General features: G+C 45.0%; 1 protein-coding gene across 1 annotated transcript in view; it reads left to right on the forward strand.

Moving 5' to 3' along the window:
* Nucleotides 1-20,095, forward strand: part of FANCA (FA complementation group A) — a 40,318-nt gene that overhangs the window by 19,872 nt on the left and 351 nt on the right. Inside the window, exons 21-45 of the mRNA XM_065662783.1 lie at nt 206-294; nt 744-804; nt 900-949; nt 2,076-2,152; nt 3,975-4,079; nt 4,651-4,793; nt 5,259-5,329; nt 6,728-6,827; nt 7,617-7,816; nt 8,015-8,111; nt 8,345-8,521; nt 9,531-9,604; nt 10,042-10,170; nt 10,638-10,704; nt 10,970-11,127; nt 11,687-11,792; nt 12,758-12,817; nt 13,202-13,306; nt 14,058-14,170; nt 14,959-15,100; nt 16,967-17,029; nt 18,153-18,258; nt 18,639-18,714; nt 19,080-19,236; nt 19,616-19,708. Of these exons, the coding sequence (XP_065518855.1) occupies nt 206-294; nt 744-804; nt 900-949; nt 2,076-2,152; nt 3,975-4,079; nt 4,651-4,793; nt 5,259-5,329; nt 6,728-6,827; nt 7,617-7,816; nt 8,015-8,111; nt 8,345-8,521; nt 9,531-9,604; nt 10,042-10,170; nt 10,638-10,704; nt 10,970-11,127; nt 11,687-11,792; nt 12,758-12,817; nt 13,202-13,306; nt 14,058-14,170; nt 14,959-15,100; nt 16,967-17,029; nt 18,153-18,258; nt 18,639-18,714; nt 19,080-19,236; nt 19,616-19,708 (2,619 nt within the window). The remainder of the gene's footprint in view (nt 1-205; nt 295-743; nt 805-899; nt 950-2,075; nt 2,153-3,974; nt 4,080-4,650; nt 4,794-5,258; nt 5,330-6,727; nt 6,828-7,616; nt 7,817-8,014; nt 8,112-8,344; nt 8,522-9,530; nt 9,605-10,041; nt 10,171-10,637; nt 10,705-10,969; nt 11,128-11,686; nt 11,793-12,757; nt 12,818-13,201; nt 13,307-14,057; nt 14,171-14,958; nt 15,101-16,966; nt 17,030-18,152; nt 18,259-18,638; nt 18,715-19,079; nt 19,237-19,615; nt 19,709-20,095) is intronic.

The raw sequence follows: 20,095 nt of genomic DNA on the forward strand, positions 1-20,095 counted from the left end.
AATGAATCAGGCTGATGGTTCAGGCTCTGCTCCTCCATCCTGCAGTTTTACTCTGCATATCAGGTAGCTCTTGTTATTCTGTTGTTTGTTCAGTCACTTCCCAGCACAGCTGACTGTTGCTAACTCTGGAAGAACAAGCAGGGAAAGTATTGTCATCCTTGATTTCTCACAACATCTTTCTTTCCTTGTTACTTGTGTGAGCCAGCCCCAGGGCCAGGCGCTTCATGATGTTGAAAAGGCCCTTCAGATATTTGAAAACACAAGGAAGATCCCAACATCTGTGATAGAAGCCAGGTACCACATGCTTTCCAGCTCTTCGGGGTTTTAGCTGCAGTAGTAGTGATGATAATGGTGACAATAATAATGATGATGATGCTAATAATAATAAAAGCCAAGTCCAAATCAAAATAACAAGAAAAATTGACAATATGAGCAAAAGAGGTTTTGGGAAGTTCTTCCCATGTTGTTCCCTTCCTCAGTAGCCATCTAAATAGAGGTTATTTGTGTAGAGAGTGAAAAGGCATGTGCACACCTTTAAAAGTCCACAAATGTGATAAGGAATAAAAAGTAAAATTAAAGAAATTAATAACTGTTGGCTAATCTGAGCTTGATTTGTCTGTGGTTGTTCATGGCAACATGAATATTTCTTGTTTTGAAGAGCCAAATGAACTGTTGTGGTAATGAAATGGCACTGCATGGCTTTGGCATGGTTAATATTTTGCTTTATTTATTTTCTGTCTCAGTATTTTCAGGCGACGATATTATACTTCCCGGTTCCTTCCCGCTTTGCTCAGGCCGCGTGTGGTTAGTATTTGCTTTTGGCTTCTCTTTTTTGATCCTCCCATTTAGATGTGTGTAATGTGTAGTTTGTACCTAACCTGCCTCTTTTTCTGTTGCAGCTCCCTAAAACCCCAGATGTGCGCATGGCCTTTATAGATTCTTTAAAGAGGTATTGTGACTGCCCAGTGTAACTTTCTGTGCTTCTGGACTTTTCTTGTTAGAACGTTTGTCTTCACATCAGATTATTGGAGGCTGTGATACCTTGTTTGCAGAAGGCTGAGCCCTGGCTAGCCCTCTTGGCAGGGCTTCATGGCCAGGCTCATGGTGTGCAAGTTGAGTTGTGGAGGGAGTACTCTATTTGTACAGGTGAATGTCTTCAGTTCTGTAATTAGGCCTCTAGCAACTGTGAAACCATTAACTAGGAGTCCCAGGCAGCCCTCTGGCTGCAGGCAGGATATATTTTTATGCAGACTTTGGAGGATACTGCTGAATATAAAATTTGATAAGGAAGATGAGCCCCCCTTTTTTGATAAAGGGGGGCTTTTTGGGAAAGGATATTGGAGAAGTGGAAGATGAAACTGAAATGTCTGTTAATGCTTTATGAGCTGCTCTTGAGGCACCCTAGGAGAACACAGCCCCTCTCAGAACTCAGGCTTGTCCTACATGCATGTTCAGAAGTGCTTTTCTGCATTGCAGAAGCAGCTTTATTTTAAATCCAGTAATTCCCCTGTAACCTATCATGAAGAAAAAATGTTCGTGACACTGCCTACAGATGAGGCAGTTGGTCCTGCCTCGTCATTCTAGTCTGGCTCTAAAATTAAAGACTGGATCATTGTTTAAAGTTGTGAGAGAAGCAGCTGGGTTCTGGGGAGCCTCACATAATATGTTTTGAGTGCTGAGTGCTTGCCCAGCAAGCATCAGAATTCAAACTTTGGCCTCCATCACATCAGTCTTTTAAATGTGTGAATCCTGCATGTCACAACTTACTCTCATGTAATCTTAGACACGTTATATATGGAATGGGTATCAATGCATGTGTTAATAATATATATAGTATTGTTTTTGTGTAGTGTGTGTTACGTGTGTATAATACTTGCTATGAAAGCCTTAGGTATAGATTTCTTGACCTTGTGTCAGATGATGATGAAAAAGTGCTTCAGATGCTCTCTATGCTTAGGAGCCTCTAATTACATTTCATAGCACAGCTGTTGTTTAGGCTTATACTTCATAAATCTGGAGTTCGTGCGTGGTTATGTGGTATAATGAATGTATTTGCTTTTTCTGTTTTGTTACAGAGCTGATAAAATACCCTCCAACTTGTACTCAACATACGTGCAAGCCTGTGGTGCTATGAAAAAGAAAATGTTACAAGGTATAAAGTAGAACATTTACTTCAGGGTCAGTTTGAAGAAAAGTGAATTTTTCCATTGATGCCCTCCTGAATTGAAAATTTTCAAGAATTTACAGCTGATGAGGTCTTTAATCTGCACATACATATCTGTATGTTCTTTATGTCTTACTCAGATATTAAGGAGTTACTTTTGTAATGACTCTCTGCCTATCCTGCTTGCATGGGATTGTTGAGCTCTGTGCTGTGGCTGCAAACAATGCCTGAGCTTGCTGATTTAAATCTACCTCAGAGACATCTCCATGAATCAGCATTTGCAGCTTGAATGCTCCTTGGCTCTGGCTAGCCTGGGGTGTGAACCTGCTGTGTTGATTCCTTGAGTAATGGCACTGTCTCAGCTCACCATGGGCCTCTTTTAAGAATGGGTTACTGTGCCTGACGGAGCTCTGGGGAAGCAGAAGGGGATAGGCATGAACTCTGAAGAAACAGGAGGGACTAGGAACAGAGCCAGTGGGACAGGGATTGCAGCCCATAGTTCACATGTGTTTGGGTGGAAGGGCCCCACTAATTTCAGGTCCCTTCACTGTATCCACATTGGTACAGTGTGTGTCAGTGTAATAGGTGTTAAATGAGCCCTCTTATCTCTTTCAGCAAGTGGGCGTTTCAGATGCATCTTAAATGGGTGACATCCTCACCACATGTTTATAGAAATGGAAAGGTCAGGCTGGTGAGGAGATTGTGGCCAGTGTGGTGGAGATAAGTGAGCTCTGTGTACACAGAATCTGTAATTGAGTCCTTCTTAGGGCACTTGGGGCCTTTGAAGCCCTCTGGAGATGCTGGAGAGGCATGACAAAGCAGTCCTGGGCCACCGCAGATGTGCAGCAGCCTGGCTGCTGAGGTTGTCGTAGCAACCGGCAGGGATGAAGGATCTGAGTGCTGGGTAGGGATCAGCAGGATCCCAACGGGCAGCCAGGGCTTGGCAAGAGGCCTTGAATTGCCAGTGACCTCTAGTGGTGCTGCATCCTGATCTGCCTGATCTGTGTCCCCTCCCAACCCCTTCATCCTAATCCCATCAGTAGGGCTCTTGCACAGAGGCTGGATTTAGGGCAGGATCAAGTGTTGGTCAGCTCTAAGCCTGTGCTATTCATTAGTGCTCACTCTTGCATCTAAAGGTGACTCAGCAGACTCCTTGTTACCTTGCAGTGTGTTTATAATGAGTATTAATTTTAACCTTTGTTACTTCTCATGTTCAATCCTGAGTTATTTCTGGCCCATGTACAAGATGCTGCTGCTGCCTAACCAACTGTATGGGTGTTTTTTGGGGCTGTGCTGTGGCAGCTTGTTGCTGGTGGCACTCTCTTTCTAGTGGTAAAAGGAATTTCCTTTTAATTCTTCTTTTAAACAAAAACCAGAACAGAGGAGTATGTAGCATCTGGAGATGTTGCATGGAGGAGACACTGATGATGTAGTATTCACACTGTCTCTGAATTTTGAGACTGGTTCTAGTCTTTTGAGGACAGCAAATGTTTCTGTGAAGGGCAGAGCACTAAAGCAAGTAGGAAAAAATTCTGAAAGGAGAACTCTTTTATCTCTTGCCTTTAAGAACTAATTTCCTTTCTGCAACTAGGCGTAAACTCATAAATGATTAATCAAATAGCACATTTTGAATGTGAAACCAAAGCTGTTTATGTGGCAGATTGACAGTTTGGGGATCTGTTGTACCTTATAGAAAAGTAGGTACTGTTTTTATAGAAAATATATGCAGAAGTTGGTGAATGCATTTTATGAGCTGATAGAATGCACGAAGGTGAGGGTAATGTGTTGCATTTCTCTCTTGCTTGTCTAGATGGATCTCAGGTAGGGACCAGCCATTCCGAAGAGCCTGTGGAGCAGCTGAAGGCTGACCTGGCTGAACTACGAGTGCTGATTGTGGAGCAGGCTAAGCATGAAGGTATGTGGGAAGGCAAGTTGAAACTACCCATAACTGACTGTTAAAAGCTGCATTAATAAAAGGTGGCTAATGATAGCCAAAGCAATAGCAGTAGTTACTTGCCACTGGCACCTGAAGATGGTAATCTTTCAGATCTGTATAATCCTGCCAGCTATGAATATATCTATATGTCTATGTATATTAATGTCTGATCTGTTTCCATGCTTGAGTTCAGAACTTCAGATCTCTGTGGTGATACTTGGTACCAAAAGTACTTGGTACCACACTGATCTTTGCCAAGGCAGGCAGCCCTGTTCCTGGATCTCGCCTGGTAACCTGGCCCCCTTTTGGAGGCTGTTTCCTTTCTGGTGTGAAAAACTGTTCTTAATGTGTATCAGGCAAAAAAATAGTGCTGCCTTCTAAAATAAAGGCAATGACCACTGTGTTCCATTTAAACTTTTTTTTTCTCATCAGAGCTTTTAGTAGTATACTCAGAGTATATTTCACTTGTTCTTCTTCCTGCTATGTGGAATAGTAAATCTTTTATGCTTTCTGTCCTGGTTCTCCTCTCTTCCTGTTAACCTTCCTACAGATGTCCTAGCACAGATTGCAGTGGTTTCTGACAAACTGGCAAGAGTCTTTTGTCACGGCGGTGATGAGAGTGAAGCTCCTGCTTTGCATTCTCCAATCCAAATTGACATTTCTGCTCCCAAGCTGGAGGCCTGCCATCAGTGTGTGAGTACAGCCTTCGCTGGGGTGAGAAATAAGGGGCTGGGTGGGTAAAAATGCATCTGGGTAGTACTGTGTGAAAGGCTGCTTTGTCTGTGGAGAACAGGAAGTACATTTCTCCTTTTGTCTACCTTGTCCTGCCCTGCACAGACTGTTCATATCTTTCTGCCTCCTGGATGTTGTTGGATGACTGGTGGCCAGATCTGGAGATAGGTTCTGTCAGAGCAGTCCTGTAATGGGCTAGGCTTTTCCTACCAGGCTTGTCTCTGTTGTGTGCGCTGGGATCATTCCTGAGCTATTACTGGCTTAATTCTCCATCTCTTAGTGCCAGTGGGTCTGTACAACTTGTAGCACATGTCATTAACCGATTTGTCTCCTTGTTTTAATGTTGGGAAACATACATGCAGCAGAAAATGAAATCTAGATATCCAGCCCAACAAGTAGGAGTTAGCAATGCGGTTTTAATTCCAGGTTGTTGATCTTCTGCTGACATCATTCTGCCAAAACCTAATCGCTGCTTCCTACTTTAACCCTCCTGACAGGTAAGATGCAGATAAAAGGGTAGAGAAAGCAGAAGTGGTTAGTGTACTAGAATTCCAAAACTTGTCCATGGGTGAGGAGAGACTCCTGCTTGTTCATACTCACTGTGCCAGGCTAGCAGTTGCAGGATGCTTTATTCTGAGGCTCTGTAATCTAAGAACTAATGTGCTTTGATGTATATGTGTAAATATAACATATTTCCCCTCTTTTGTTACTGATCCCTTCAGGAAAAGGTGGTCTTTGGCTCTGCATTTTGCTCTGTGACAATGTATAGAAACTCTCTACTAACCTATGTGTTCAGGTTGGTGTTTTCAGCTCAGTGGTGGAGGATGGGGGGTGAAGCAAATTCCTTTTGTCCAGGAATTACTTGCTGGCTGACTCTAGACATCAGGGGTGGCGAATGCTTGTCTTCTGACAGCGAGTACTGATGCATCTTTGGGGTGTCTTTTTGGCAGGTTCACCCTTCATTCCTAATGTCATATGTAATAGAAAATGAGTGAGGCATAAAGCCTAACACTGTAGGCACAGGAAGAGCATGGTACACCTTCTCTTTACCTCTCATCCCATCTTTCCCCTGGAAGTGACTCAGTTTGATTCTGGCATGTATGAGGAGGGAGAGGCAGCACTCCACTGCCTCTGGATGGACTCTGTTAATAGCTACCTCTTTCCTGATGTTAACAGAAGTTGTAAACACTGTGGTCTGGTCAACATTTCAGTGGAAAATGGCTTTGTTGGGAAACAACAATGTGCTGACAACCTGCCTGCAAGCCCAGCTGCCAGTGGCACTGAACTAAGTGCCTGCCCCTCTGGAGTGCAGTATGCTGTGGCAACTGGTGCATCTTTCCCTCATTCAACTTGTTTTGACCTGGAGCAAATGAATCTGCATCAAAAACCTGTGCTGAAAAGTAGCTGTGATAAGCAAGGGCATCCCAGGAAATTGTTTCTAAACCCAACTCCCTATCCCATCTCCTCTGAGGATGTGCTGGGTTTTGTCAGCTGGGTGGGAAAGTCCCTTCCCCTGTTTTGCAACAGGGCCTTGCCATACTAATTCCTTTTTCCTCTTGCTCTGTTTTTTTGATCCCATTTATTGCTCTGCCTCTGTTTACCTTGTGCTCTGTGTGAAAAAAGCTGACTGTGCCCCAGGCAGCTTCCGCCTCCTTATTATCTCAGAACACCTCTTTGACTATATTAGGCACTAGTAATGTTTATGTCTTTGTAGGGGTCCTCTGCTCAGATAGTCCAAAAGTGACACTTCTTTGAACCCTTAGATGGAATGATAATTATCCTGTATTTACAAGCATGGCTCAGGTTCACTGTGTTTAAGCATTTTTAAATACCTCTTCCTGTACTGGGGATAAAAAGCAGCAGTAAAATGAGCATGTGGGTTTTCCCTTCTGTAGGCAGGGACAATGTCTCTCCTTGTTTGTGAAGATGATGTGTGGACACAGGAATCTCTTACCTTCGCTTCTGGGCAGGCTCTGCCAGCTTATTTATCATCAGGTTAGTTTTCCAGCTAAGAATAATATGGTTATAGTGTGCTAAAGGCTATCCTTCCTCCATTTCCTGTGCTGTGGGGCATGTACCTTCTGGACTACACCCTGGAGGGACTTCACTAGTGTTCAGACTTCCACAAAACCTTCATTTTGCTCCAGTAGCATGAACTTGCTCTCAGGAGCATGAGCTGAATGTTCTTCTGCAGAAATACATAGGTTAGAAGGTTAATGCGTTCTGAGATACATTTTAACAGCACCTAAAATAAGCAAGTATATGAATAAGCCAAAAGAAAACTAGTAGAACACTTAGTTCCTGCGCTTCCACACTGAATAACACAGTTGTACACCCCTTTTAAAAATACCGCAGATCTGGGGTGCAGCAGTGTGTGGTTTCTCAAGAACTGTTGGTTTAATTTCCTTTGCCCCATGATATTGCAGAGGTCAGACTAAAAGCATGATAAAATGTCATAGAAGCTAAAAGCCTTGACAATCTCCAGTTCTGCCGGGCTGAATTTACAGCTAGTTTCTTCAAGTTACTGTGTCACAGAAACGTCCAAATTTTGCTGCAGGTTGACCTAAGCTGCACAATTTCAAGGAAGGAAGAACATGTTTGATGTACTTGGTGCCTCCTGTCTGCTAAATTGATACTGCTGCACTAATTAGTCAGTGGGCAGAAGTAAATGTTCTGCTACTTGATTAACTCTGATTTATTTATTTTATTTTTTCCCCTGAGAAAGGTGATTTTGTTACAAACTAAATATGTCTCTCCAGGTCTTTACTTATGTTTGGCTTGCAGGGTCCTTCCCTGAATAATGCTCATATTTTAGGACTAGCAGCTTTTGTGGTCCACTTAAGTGAATCCAGAGCTCTAATTCCTGAAGTGCAAGTCAATTTTGGGATTTCTCAGCCTGTTCCTGCAAAGCTTTTTTCCCTTGCTGAGTTCTGGAACTGCTTGCTAGAGTGCAGGACGGAAGAATCGTTTGCCTTCTGCATGAGGTGAGGTCGTGCCTCCACCACGTGTCCTTGTTTCCCTGGTGTAGGTTTGCCGCAGGAGGGATGCTTGAGAGCACATGAAGTGCTCTCAAAAGCAAATAGGTTAAAAGTTTTTTAATACTCTTTATTTTGATTTTGGACTTTGGATGGGAAAAGGTTTTATTGAACCAAACAGATAACGGAGTTTGTTCTTTTTCTCAGGTTTTGCACTGCAGCAGTATCTTACTTTATGTGCAAGTTTTCATCCTGCTCTCATGAGGATTTGTGTGCCTTGCTTCCTCCTAGCCTTGTTAAAAAGGTAAAAGGAAAAAAAGTTTACTTATGAGAATGATCAGTCTCAATTCAGTTTCCTGCTGCAGACTCCTGTGCAACTCTAACTCATACAAAGAAAACTATATAAAAATGCATATTGGTATCTTCCCATCTTACCATTTTGTGTATTTGTTTGTTTGGTAATGTCACACAAACAGCGGTTGCACTGGGCCTTTTTTTTGTGATGGAAATGTGCAGGGGTCTGTGCCTTTGTTTTAGCTGCAGTACATAGTGCCGCGGCTGAACTTGGAAGCTCGGGGAATCCTGTGCAAAGAGGCAAAAACCGACTTACTCTGGAATTCACTGTCACATCCCTCTCTGAACTACAGAAGAGCCAGCCTCTGTTTATGGAAACAAGCATGCTTTCAAGAGCTCTTGAAGGAAAAAGCATTCCAGGTATAAGTATTTTCCATGACTTCAGTTTACACTGTAATTCTCATTTTTCAGATCTGCCCTTTGCAGTTTACTTATTGGCGATAAAAAGCTGCTTGTAAAAACTTAATGCCTAAAAGTTGGTCTGACCACTGAAGATGTCACTTGCTCAGTGTTGTTTGTAAGTTTTGATGGTGATGGTAAGGTAGAAATAGAAAATTAGAGTCATGTTTTTCATCCTGCTTATTGTGAAAGCAGAAAGCTTGACAAGTTATACTGTATATAGTGAGAAAATGGTCAGGAAGTGTAGAGAAGAGACCTGTCCATAGTCTCAGCTTCCTGCTGTGTACTGCCTATGAAGTGATGGTGAGTCAAATACCTGAAAACACTTGAGGTTTTTTGGTGATTTGTCTAAATGCCAGTGTTCTCTGAGCCACCCATGTTTCTTTAATTGTTTGGCTCTGCCTTGCTGAGAAGCAGGTTTAAATCACAGCTACTCTCTTTATACCAACCTTGGACAGGATTTCTTTTTTTAACCCGGTTCACATAAAACCAGTTTGTGCAGAGGAGTCTGTCATGTTACTAGAATGACTCCTTGTGCTTGGCTAGCTTGATGTGTGCAGCTAAAATAGCTTTGCATTAAAACCTTTCTTTGATGCTTGTAGCAGTCTGTCTGACTATGGTGCTTTGTTCATTTTAGCATTTATTTCTAATAACGTGTTCATTCTGGTATCTAGACTTTGACATGATGAGCATGGTCGGAAATGTCAGAGGGGTGGGTGGGTGTGGGTGAGATGTTTTATAGGCTTGCTTTCAGTGAATTTTTAATGCCAATGGGGTTTTAGTTTAGATTTCTTGCAAGGGAAACAGTTCAAGAACTTTTAGTTGATGTTTCCTGTCTCATCTCTCTTAACCTGTGCAGGATTGTGTCTGAGGGTGGGGGACGGTGGGTTTTACGTTGGGAAGAAGGTGGCTGTTCTGCACAAGTTGCCTTGCTGGTCTGCCCTCTTACCTCACTCATTGCTTTTCCCAGTTGTCTTTCAGAGAATGGCTGCTGTTGGAGCTAGAAGTGTACTCTGAAAAGGATATTCTCTCTGCTTCAGAAAGGTAAGTGCAGAGGGGCTCTGTTGAAAAGGGAATAGCTCAGGAGTCTTTCCCACCCATATGAGGAAAAAGTACTGAAGATCAGGAGGTAAATAAACCAGCTGATGTGGGGCAGAAATGCCTGTTGACTACTATGGTTTGTCCAGAGTTGCAGCAATGCTAGAATGAGGCATGTTTAACGGAGGAAGTTTACCAAGATAAGCTCTGGCCTGCATGTGCAGCCCTTCCAAATAACTTTTCACAAAACCTCCCTGTTTCCAGAAGCAAGAGGTGACTGACATCAGTACATGTGGTGTTGGATGGATGACTTTTCTATCTATACTTGTATGGGTGCTTTTATCTGTCATTCCACTTGCCGTATGAGCTTCCTTTTACATCAAGGAAAGACCACCGTTAAAATCTAATCTGTGATAAGATTTTCTATCTTCTCAATACTGCAGGCAGGATTTCCATTATTGGGCCATCTATCAGTGGTATCTTCCAGCACCTTCTGCTTCTGGTGGCTGCGATGGAGACCTGGAGAAGGCATGTGGCATTATTATCAATACCATTCTGGATTCCTCACAAAGGTATTCTGCATCATGACTTGCATTTCTGCAGAAGCAATGGTTCTGCTAATGACCATGCAAGCTAGGAGCTGTGAGCTTGTGCCTCACATGGGGCTGTGGAAACAATTCTCACAGGTCTGGTTGGGAGTGAAAGCTGGGAGGTGGCCCTGCAGGACTCGCCAGCCTTTGCATAAGAATCTTGTTTTGGGTGACAGGTCTGGGGTTGCAGTCACAGAGTCCCTAATCTGACTTTATGCTGAATTTGTATTCAGGTTGTTTGGCCAGACAAGCACCAGTGCCCCTAAGGAAGAGGCTGTAGCTGGAAAATGAGAGAGGTTTGGAGGAGAGTTGCTGTCTCACCTACAGCTTGTTTAAGGAACATTAATGTTAAAGCTTTATGTTCATCTGAAGCCATCTGACTTTATTTGAATGGTGTTATCCTGCTGGGCTAACAGGGTTAGTTACCTGGTGTGTCTCTTTAATTTCAGGTTGGACCTGGGTACCTGCGGCCAGTCAAAGACAACTCTCAATCCTGATATCTTCTGCAAGCTGCAGGTGATTTCAGACTCCATGTATCTATATATTCAATCCTTGATTTTTGACCCATCGAAGTCAAAAATTATTTCTTAATACCTCAGCATACATAAGGCTGACATTCAGTTCTCCACGTCAGCAGTAGCATGGAAACTGAAGGAGGGAGGTTTTTCTTACTGATCTCTTTGTCTTACTTCAGTGAAACATAAGAGAGTCTGAATGCAAACTAGAGTACAGTCCTGGCAAACACTGGTTTTTTTCTTCTTTACCCCATTTCCCTGTTCAGGAGATGGTGCTGGAGCTGGGGTGTAGGCAGAGGTTGCTTTCTGACTGCACCAGGCACTTCCTGTTGGAGATTCTCCAGGAAAGACTGAAAGACAGAAAACCTGGCTCTGCTTTGGGTGAGCAGTTGTGGAGGCAGCAGGAGCTGCTGCTGCACAGAAGGTAAATACAGATCTGAACGGCTGGGAATATCTTGAACAAAACTGCTGTTCAAGGAAATTCTAGTGCAGTTGGGTAGTCCCTCCTCTGATTCCACTGCAAGTGAGGAGGACACTATTGTCATGGTAACAATTGTGCAAGAGATACTTATTCCCTGGTACCCATGTGAATTAACTGTGTCTTGCTGTCTTAAGCTTTAGTTGGCCCTGACAGTAGACTGGATTTCAAAGACCCACGTTCCTTCATGGACAACGTTTACAGCCATTCTTCATGCAACCATTTGTAACTGTTGTTAAGTTACTCTATTTGCTGCTGTCAGCTAGATGTGCATTTCCATTTTTGAGTCATTGCTGGTATCTTTGAAGTTGTGTGCACATCATGGAAATGCAGGGGGGATTCTTGGCTATGGGAAAAATTCCTTATGCAGTTTCTGTCTCTGTGTTTGAGATCTCTCACATTTAACTTCTCTCAAACTTCCCTCAATATCAAAGACGTGTTCTGAGAGCATGGAGTCTGATTCTCTTATTCATTGTAATCTCAGTTTTGCTTTTCCCTGTGTAAGGATTCTGGTGGGGCTCCCTGCATCCAGTCTGATCATGACATGCCAAAAAGGAAAGAAAACAGTGTTGGACTGTGCAGACTTTTTCCGTTTTGTAAACTCGGAGCTGGTATGTGTCATTAGCCAAACAGTAATTTCTTGTTGGTAAATGCTCTAGATTAGGACCTTAAACTTGGGTTTAAGACAGGAGTTAAAATGCAGCTAAACTTGGAACAGCCTTAACTTAGATCATAGGGACATTCACTCATCGAGCTCAAGACTTCACACCCCCTAGCTCTGCAGAGTTTCTCTCAGCACTTTGCTGTAGGATGCTGACTTTTGGGTTTGTTCATTTGGAATTGTGGTGGCATTTTATGCTATGGAGAGAGAATCCTTGGGAAATAGTGTATGCAAATCTAGGGTGGAGCCAGCCAGCATAGCAGTAGTTGGAGCTGGGAATGCACAGTCCAGAAGCAGAACCACCAGTGGGTGATCACAGAGTAGCCTGGTGGTGGCTTGGCCAGTTCTTGAGTGATAGGAGTGTTCTTTCCAGTTGTGTTGTTCATGACAGTGTATGTCTGTGGTGTGCACACGTGTGTAGCAGCCTGGGGAATGCTGTCTTTTGTGACATCTGTCAAATGTTTCTCTAGTATATGTAACACAGGAGGATAAGCAGATCTCTGCAGCTTCCTGGGAGATCAGATGACCTGTGGGTCCCGCAAGGCACTGTTTTGTGCTCTGAGGATAGCTATCATTTCTGTTAATTCATCCTGACTGGCCTTTTCAAGCCCTGCTGCACTGTCATGTTAGCCACAGCCAAAAACCTCCGTTCATTGCAAGTCTTAATCAAACCGCTTCTGCCATTCATGAGTGGTGAGCAGGGCTGTCTGATTTGCTTCCTCGTGCTGGACTGTAAAGCATCACCTAGTCAGTGGTGTTGCTTTACATAGAAATGAAATTACTACAGTCTGAACTGATGCTCAGGATCTCACAGGGTGATTTTTGTGCTGAGTCCTGTTGGGCCAGACACCCAGAATATTCAAAGAAAATGGTAATTCAAAAGGGATGGAATGATTTGTTTTTCTTTCCCCACAGAAGAACGTCTGTTCCAGAGGGTACGCACTCTCCTATGACATCACTTCTCACTTCTTTAGGGTAACTGCTGCTTTTGTCATTCTGTTCCAGCATCCCTGCTAACCAGAGTAGTTTCTTCACCAGATACCAGACTATGATATTCTTGGCAATGAGATGTCCTATTTATACTCTTGTTTTGAGAATCACTGTTGTAAATTCCAAAAAGAAAAGCAGTAATCCAGGAAAATGCACAGAAGTAATAGGAGACCGTAATGGTAGAGGTTAATTCTAATACAACACACCAAAGCTGATGGGGGGAGGAGAAATTGTTGGTAACACATTTCTTTTGCTGGGCCATGCTGACCCCTACAGTTACCTTTGATTAGTTTGCACGCTGCTTGGTGAGATACTTCAAAGCAGCACAGACGTATGTGTGTAGTCATCCTGTAATTTATCCCCTTCCAGGGCCTGCTTAATGCCAGCTTGGGCTGCAATAAATTTGCAGAAGCAGTCAATGATGTTCTAACAGCGTGTCAAACGGACTGTCCCATTCTGCTTTTGTCTGCAGCGGTAACTGTTCTTATTTCATTGCTAGATAAGTACCAGTTCAGAGCACTTGTCTTAAACTTTGTTTAATGCAAACTGTGAAGTGCGTGTGGGGAAATTCTTAATGCCTTTGGGAAATTGTGGAGTGTTTTCGTACCCTTGTATCTCTGATTCCAGCTATGGGCATTCAGCCTTGATTTTGGATTATCACTATACAAGAGGAACAGAGGCTCTTTAAGAGAAGGTGGGAGACTTGCCTGGGTTTCAGACGCACAGTGAAGGCGGCTGATTGTTACATGCCAAGCAACCAAAAAGTCCATAAAGCACGTATTATTCACTGTGAGGGTTGCGAGGCGCTGGCACGGGATGCCCAGAGAAGCTGTGGCTCCCTCATCCCTGGCAGTGTTCAAGGCCAGGTTGGACACAGGGGCTTGGAGCAAGCTGCTCTAGTGGAAGGGGTCCCTGCCAGTGGCAGGGAGTTGGGAGTGAATGAGCTTTAAGATCTCTTCCAACCCAAACCATTCTAGGATTCTATGACTGGTCCTGCTGCAGGACTTTCAGAGCACCATGGTATGACGATCACATATGACCCTCTTCACATTTCCAGTATGTGAAACTTGTCATGGTTCTTATGTGTGAAGGTATAGTTTGGACTTTTACAATAAGGGGAAGGGATGTCTATATCAAATACCTGGCTGAGGTAGCATGCATACCTAATTGCAGACAACTACTGAGTACACCACCACTAACACTGCTGGTTTGTCTTTCTTCCTAGCTTTGGTGGCCGAAGCTGGAGCCAGTACTGTGCTCTCAGTGGAAAAGACTCTTTGGAGTTCCACTTGCAGAAGAACTGGAAAGACTGAGGGAATTGAAGTTCTCAGCTACCAGGTGTGTATGAGGAACCAAGTGTGGATCTACAGCAGCAGAACTTGCTCTCTGAGGTATGGGCACCCAGGAGGCCTGTTCTTTGAGCCAGGCTGGGTTTCAGCAGGCTGTATGAGATGTTAATGTGGACTGAGGCTTGTAGGACAGCTATATACAGATTCCTTTGTAGAGTTTAAACTCAAAATTGGTCATTATAATTATTTAGTCTGGCCTTCTGTGTAATATGGGTTAGAATGTTTTACCATAAGACAAAGAATTTTTTTAGAGGAGACTGGAAGGCAGAGTCCTTGTTAGAGAAACACTGGAAATAGCCTTTAGCACAGTGTTGAGTCATTTGCTTAAGCTGCCGCACCCTTTGCTCCCTGATTTGGTGAATCTCTGGTCTCCTGAAGCTACCCACTGCTTCTCTGCTGTATGCTTCTTTCCTTAGCTGTTCTGCTGTCTGTTTAGCAAACTGATACTTTTCTCCAAAAGCTGGGAATTCAGTATAAGAATCTCCTTGCAGGTTATTGCAAGTGACAATCACTTGCTTGTGTAGTAGCGTGTACAGTTAGCGACCTGTCCAACCTCTGATAAGATATTCAGGTATGCTTCCGCCTGCTTCTGGGCTTTTATTATTTTTTTTAATTGTCTCTTATGTAGCATCCAACTGCAGGGGAAATAAGTTAGAAGAATTTTTTGGCACAAACTTACACCTTTGCCCAAGCCCCTGATTTCCTCCTCCTTCAAAGCTGATTTCCCCCCTGCTTTGTTTTCCTCCAAACTCATGACATGGTGGTTTTGTTTCCTAGCTTCCTTTCTTCAGGAGTGGTCTTCCCTCCCTCTGAGCCTTCTTGGATTTCAGCTGCCTTCCTCCATTGTGCTGTTCTGCAGCAATCACCACGTGGACAAGAGAGAGAGGCACTGAAGAGGCTGGGGACTGACACACAGCAGGCAAGACTGGGCACATTTTAAATGTCTGCTGCTCCCAGCACTTGAATACTAGAAGTAGAATGTCTTTAGCTGAGAAATGGTTCTTCTGAGATACTGCTTGTGCCCCTGATAAACCCTCTTGTGAAATCTTGCTGATGGCTTGTTGATAAAGTGAAGCTGTAAATTACCAGTAGCTAAATACTTTTCCTAGAGGCAAAGCTGTTCCAAACTTTAACTCATTATTGACTCCTTTATGAAGCCAGGGAGCACTAATGATCAGCTGCTTTAAAAGCTGAAGCTGGAGAGATCACTGCAGGGACCAAGAGCTCAATCCATGGCATGCCAGGATCACCTCTCCCTCTGACAAAGGAGCAGTCCCTGTGGATTTTAGCTCAGGCAACTTGGCTAGAAGATTAAGGAGATGCAGAAAGTCTGTGAGACATGAATGCGCATGTTTCAAGGGCTCTCAAAAGATACACTGGGAATCCCAGGGAGAGATTTCTGGAGGCTTTTCCCAAGTCTGTTCCAGGAAATGCCTTTCCATGCTCTGTGCCCTCAGTTCATGGGAATTATCTGAAGCGCCCTGCTGAGGAGGGAGCTGGGCTGCTGCCCCGCAGTGCTGTCTGTTGATCTTCCAGGGGATAGCTGGGACCAGAGATCCATATGGGAAGTGTCACTGTACTAGGATATTCACAGGCAAATACTGTTGAAGTAGAACCTGTGGCTTACTATTTACTCTCCAGCTTATTGCTTGGGGCAGCAGTGAGGGTAGCAGTTCCTCTTGGTATGGGATTGACTCCTCTACTGTTTATACTGGCTGAGAGCCAAAAGCTGCTAGCAGAAACTGGTGTCACTGAGTTGATGTGAGCATTTGGTACATGTGGAGTAACAGCAGCTTTCACCTCAAGAACCTGCCTTGAGAGAGGAGGATGCCAGGAAGAGTGAGAACAGTGGTGGTCCCAGCTGCTGACTGGTGTTCAGGCCCCAGCTCACACCCTCAACTGCTGCTCTGGTGCCTGTGGGACTGCACAGATCTCTTGTGTGGTGGGGACTTAGTTCTGTACACAGCACTGCTGTTGGGTGCTGCGTCCCTTCAGGTGGCAGCTTTAAGGGGCAAATCTCTGTCAGAAATGGGAGTGTTGTGGGATTAGCCACCTTTTTGGGCCTGAGACACTTTGGTTAAATCCAAGGAACCCAACTATTCCACATGTGCCTCTCCTTTTTGTTTGATTCATCCACGTGCAGCAGTCTGTGCCTCTGGAAAGCTTTCAGCTGATGGGAAAGGTCTCTCACTGTCATGTTTCCTGCTGTGACCACTATGAATGTGCAGACAGACCTGCTGTGCATGGAAAGTGCTGTCTGGCTTGGCCCTCTCTTTTCTCAGACATAGATAAGAAAGGAGGCTTAGCTTTACAACTGGATTAGCAGCATAAATAGAGAAGTTACTTTAACTTTCTAGGATCACAGAGCCACTGTGTCCTTTGATTTATGCAGTAGAGATCCAGAAAAGCAGTAACCAGTGTATATCAGGAGAGGATTATGATGCACTTGCATCTGCTGGTGGCATGCTGGCCGTGGACCAACACTAGCTCTCCTCCAGGTTTATGTCTGTGGTAGCTCACTGTTTTCCCTTCACTGGGAGAAGTTGTCATCTGTTGTCTGACTTTGAGAACAGTGAACTGGGTGTGTAATACACCCTTAGAAGCAACAATGTCAGGCTGTCATCTCCAAACACACTGCCTTCACCTGGGAGGAACAGCAGTGCCTGTGGTTCATCCTGGTCCATCCTGGGAACATACTCAGTGAAGTGTTATTTCCCAATGGGAAGGTGTGTGTTACGAGTCACTGCCATGGATACAACTAACAGGCAGTCTCTTTTCCTTGCAGCTTCTTGTTTCTCTACTGTTCTTCTCACTCATGGATCTCATCTCAGCAAAAATAGCACCAAAGGTAAATTCTACCCTGAGGGAATTCTCATGGCACTAAATGTGTCTGATCTTCTTGGTTTGCTGCCTAAAAATGCTTTGCACCAGTACTGTGGAGGCTGGTAGCTTGCTCTGCAAGAAGGAAGGCATCAGTGACGTCCCAGACAGGGCCTGCTGAAAGCCTTCTGTTCCGACCAGATTAAACTTGTATTTCCCTCTAACTGACCTTATCTTCCCTTTCACTACAGTAGCTTTTATTTCTCTTCCTGAATGACTTACTATTTTCAGTTCCCTGTCCAGACTTTATACCTCCCAGCTAGTGCAGGAACCTCCTATCTATCTTCTCTTTTTTGTAGCATTTCACATTTGTTAGATGATGTTTTTCCTAAGGCTGGTACACACATGATGCTTCACAGGAGAAAGGGTCACCAGCAAGGGGGAGCTTTAGTTTCCAAATGATTTAACACTATTAAATGAAGGAACAAAAATGACAGGTTTCTTCCAGCAGCTGCCTGCCCGAAGCACCCTCCTGCCTGTGAATGCCCGTTTCTGTCCCTTTGCTGTCTTCACAGCTTTGAGGTGCAGCCGTTTGTGTAGTCACCTACAGATTGGATAAGGGAGCAGATTCCAGTGAAACATAATCAGCTGGTCTCATAGTCTGCCTTTGGGAGAGTCTGGAGAAAGAGTTGTTGAGGAAAGAAACATCTGGGAGGTTATTCCAAGTAAAATAATTAATGCAAAATAAAACCCCAACCCCACAATCCCAAGACATGCTGTCACTAGAAAGGTTAGCGGGGGAAAAAGCCTGCTCTGGGGAGCAGGGTGGGTTGGTGCAGGACATGCAGTAGCTCCATGCCGAGCACCACTGGGAAGCATGCTGGGGATGAGCCAGTTGCTCATCGATGCCGCTTCCCCTCCTCCACAAATCATTCTCAACTGTGCCCTGTGGTGGCCTTGTTTGGTGATGAAGGCATTGTGCTACTTTGGTGCCTCATTGCCCGGGGGAATCCAGGCTGCCAGGGGAAAGACGTGGGCTATTCCTAAAGGTCCTTTAATGGAACTCTTCATATACGCTATTTCTTGTGAGTGGTTCCTTTCAGCTTTGGTGCATCTAAAGCCAAACTAGACCTGTCCTTTCTGATGCTCAGGAAGGAGTGGATTTTCAGACATCTCTGGAATGGTCCCTGGAGATCTTGCAGTGCCTGGAAGAGAGGGGTGCATCCTGGCCACTGCTCTTCCATTCAGCAGAGAAAAGTGAGTGAGTCCTGCTGCCAAGGGGTGGGAAGGTGAGGAGGTTCAGTGCTGGACAGGCATGTCCTATCTCTGATCAATGAGTGTACAAAGGTGGGCCTTTGTTAGCAGCACAAAAAGCTACTTGCTTCAGTAACAGCTGGGAACATCTTGCTAATACCCTGCCGTCTGGTGACCCAGCTGATGATCAGGAGTGACTGAAACTCAGTATTGTTCCTTCTGGTACAGAAAGCCTCAGTGGGGGCAGCTTCCTTCTCTCACTGGTCACTAGTGTTTATTGTGGCCTGGAAGGAAACTGTGCTGCCCCTGTGCTGCTATAGCAGCATGCAAAGTGGCATGAGGATCATGAAAAATGCTTAGTGCTTCTCTTTTGTCTACTGCAGACGCTAGGCAGTACTGTGTCCTTCACAGTGCAGCCTCAGACCATCACATCAGGCTCCTACCTCTTGCATTCTACAGGTAACGTCCTGCTGGGCTCAGAAGGTGTTTGTGAGGGGGGATGTGGCTGATGGTTTCTCTGTACGGCAGCTGGCATAGGGGTAACTACTACTGGCCTGTAGGTGAGCTGAGCTCTTACCGTAGCTGTGTGGGAGGGAATACCTGATCTCTGCAGGATTCATATTTAAGGAGCCCCATATCTTCTGCTGGAAGTTCCTCTTCAGCTTTGTGCTGCAAACAGGAGTGTCCCTGGCTGCCCTCCTGCTCTGGCGGTGGGGTGGCCCTGCACACAGTGGGACTTGTAAACCAGAGCAAGGGCACTGGCTGCATTTGGTCTGTGTCTATTGTGGAACCAGTGCTAACCAGACCTGCCTTGTGACCTCTAGCCTCACCCCAGGCTTTCACCAGGAGCTGTTCACTCGGGAACTGACTTTCCTCTACGTGGCACTCGATTTCTATATCCAGCTGCTTCAGCTCTTTGTGGAAGGGAAAGACCTGCCCCAGCCTGATCAAGCAGCCCAAAGCCCAGACCCCACAGAGCATGTGAGTGAAGCTCAGTCCCTTTTTTTTTGTCTTGAAAATAAGAACCATGAATCCTATTTTTATCCCTTCCCCTGCCACTTGCAGCACCCTGCTTGTTCCCACCTTCCTGTACAAGGCTGAGGGAGCTTGTGCAGCTGCTTTGGCAGGCAGGCAGCTTGCTCAGGCCTTGGGGATGAGAGAAGCTGAGGCCCTGCTGCTGCCCAAGACTGCCTTACTTGTACAGGACCTTAGAGTGGCTGTATTGATCTGCTTAACTTGTGAACAGCCCCTTGGTGTGGCATAATGATTCCTCTTACCATTTCTAAAGGCAGGGACTGAGAACTCAGAGTGACATTGTGCTTGGCCCTGACTGGCTGTGTCTCTTCCCCATGTTCTCCAGGGGGATCTCCTGGAGGTGATCTCCACAGCCCGGCGGTTCCTGCTTGGTGCGATCCCACAATGCCCTGCCCAAAGCTTTGGAAACATACAACCGGTGCGTTGAGATTCCCCCTCTTTCCCCTGGTTTTCTCGGGTGCTGATGCTGTGCTGGTGCTGCCTGCTGAGCCTGTGACACACACGGTTTCCATAACTCATCTGGGAGCAGTGGAGGACACCTGCTGCTCAACCACTGCTATAGCCTCGTCCTCCCTATCCCGGGCTACAGGCTCCATCTTCTCAGCAACATTAAGTGCCACCCTTCCGCGGTCTCACTCCCACTGCTTAATGCTTGGTCTTGGGGGAAATACCAAGCACAGCAAGGGGGCAGGTGTTGAAGTTCCCCACAAGTCAGCCAGGAAACCTTCTTACTTCTGTGTGAGTCAGCAACAGCTTCTCTTCTACCTGCACCTTTGAGAAGCAGCAAGATGCTCTGGCCTTGCTT

Source organism: Lathamus discolor, chromosome Z (genome assembly GCF_037157495.1).
Source record: "Lathamus discolor isolate bLatDis1 chromosome Z, bLatDis1.hap1, whole genome shotgun sequence".
Lineage (NCBI taxonomy): Eukaryota > Metazoa > Chordata > Aves > Psittaciformes > Psittacidae > Lathamus > Lathamus discolor.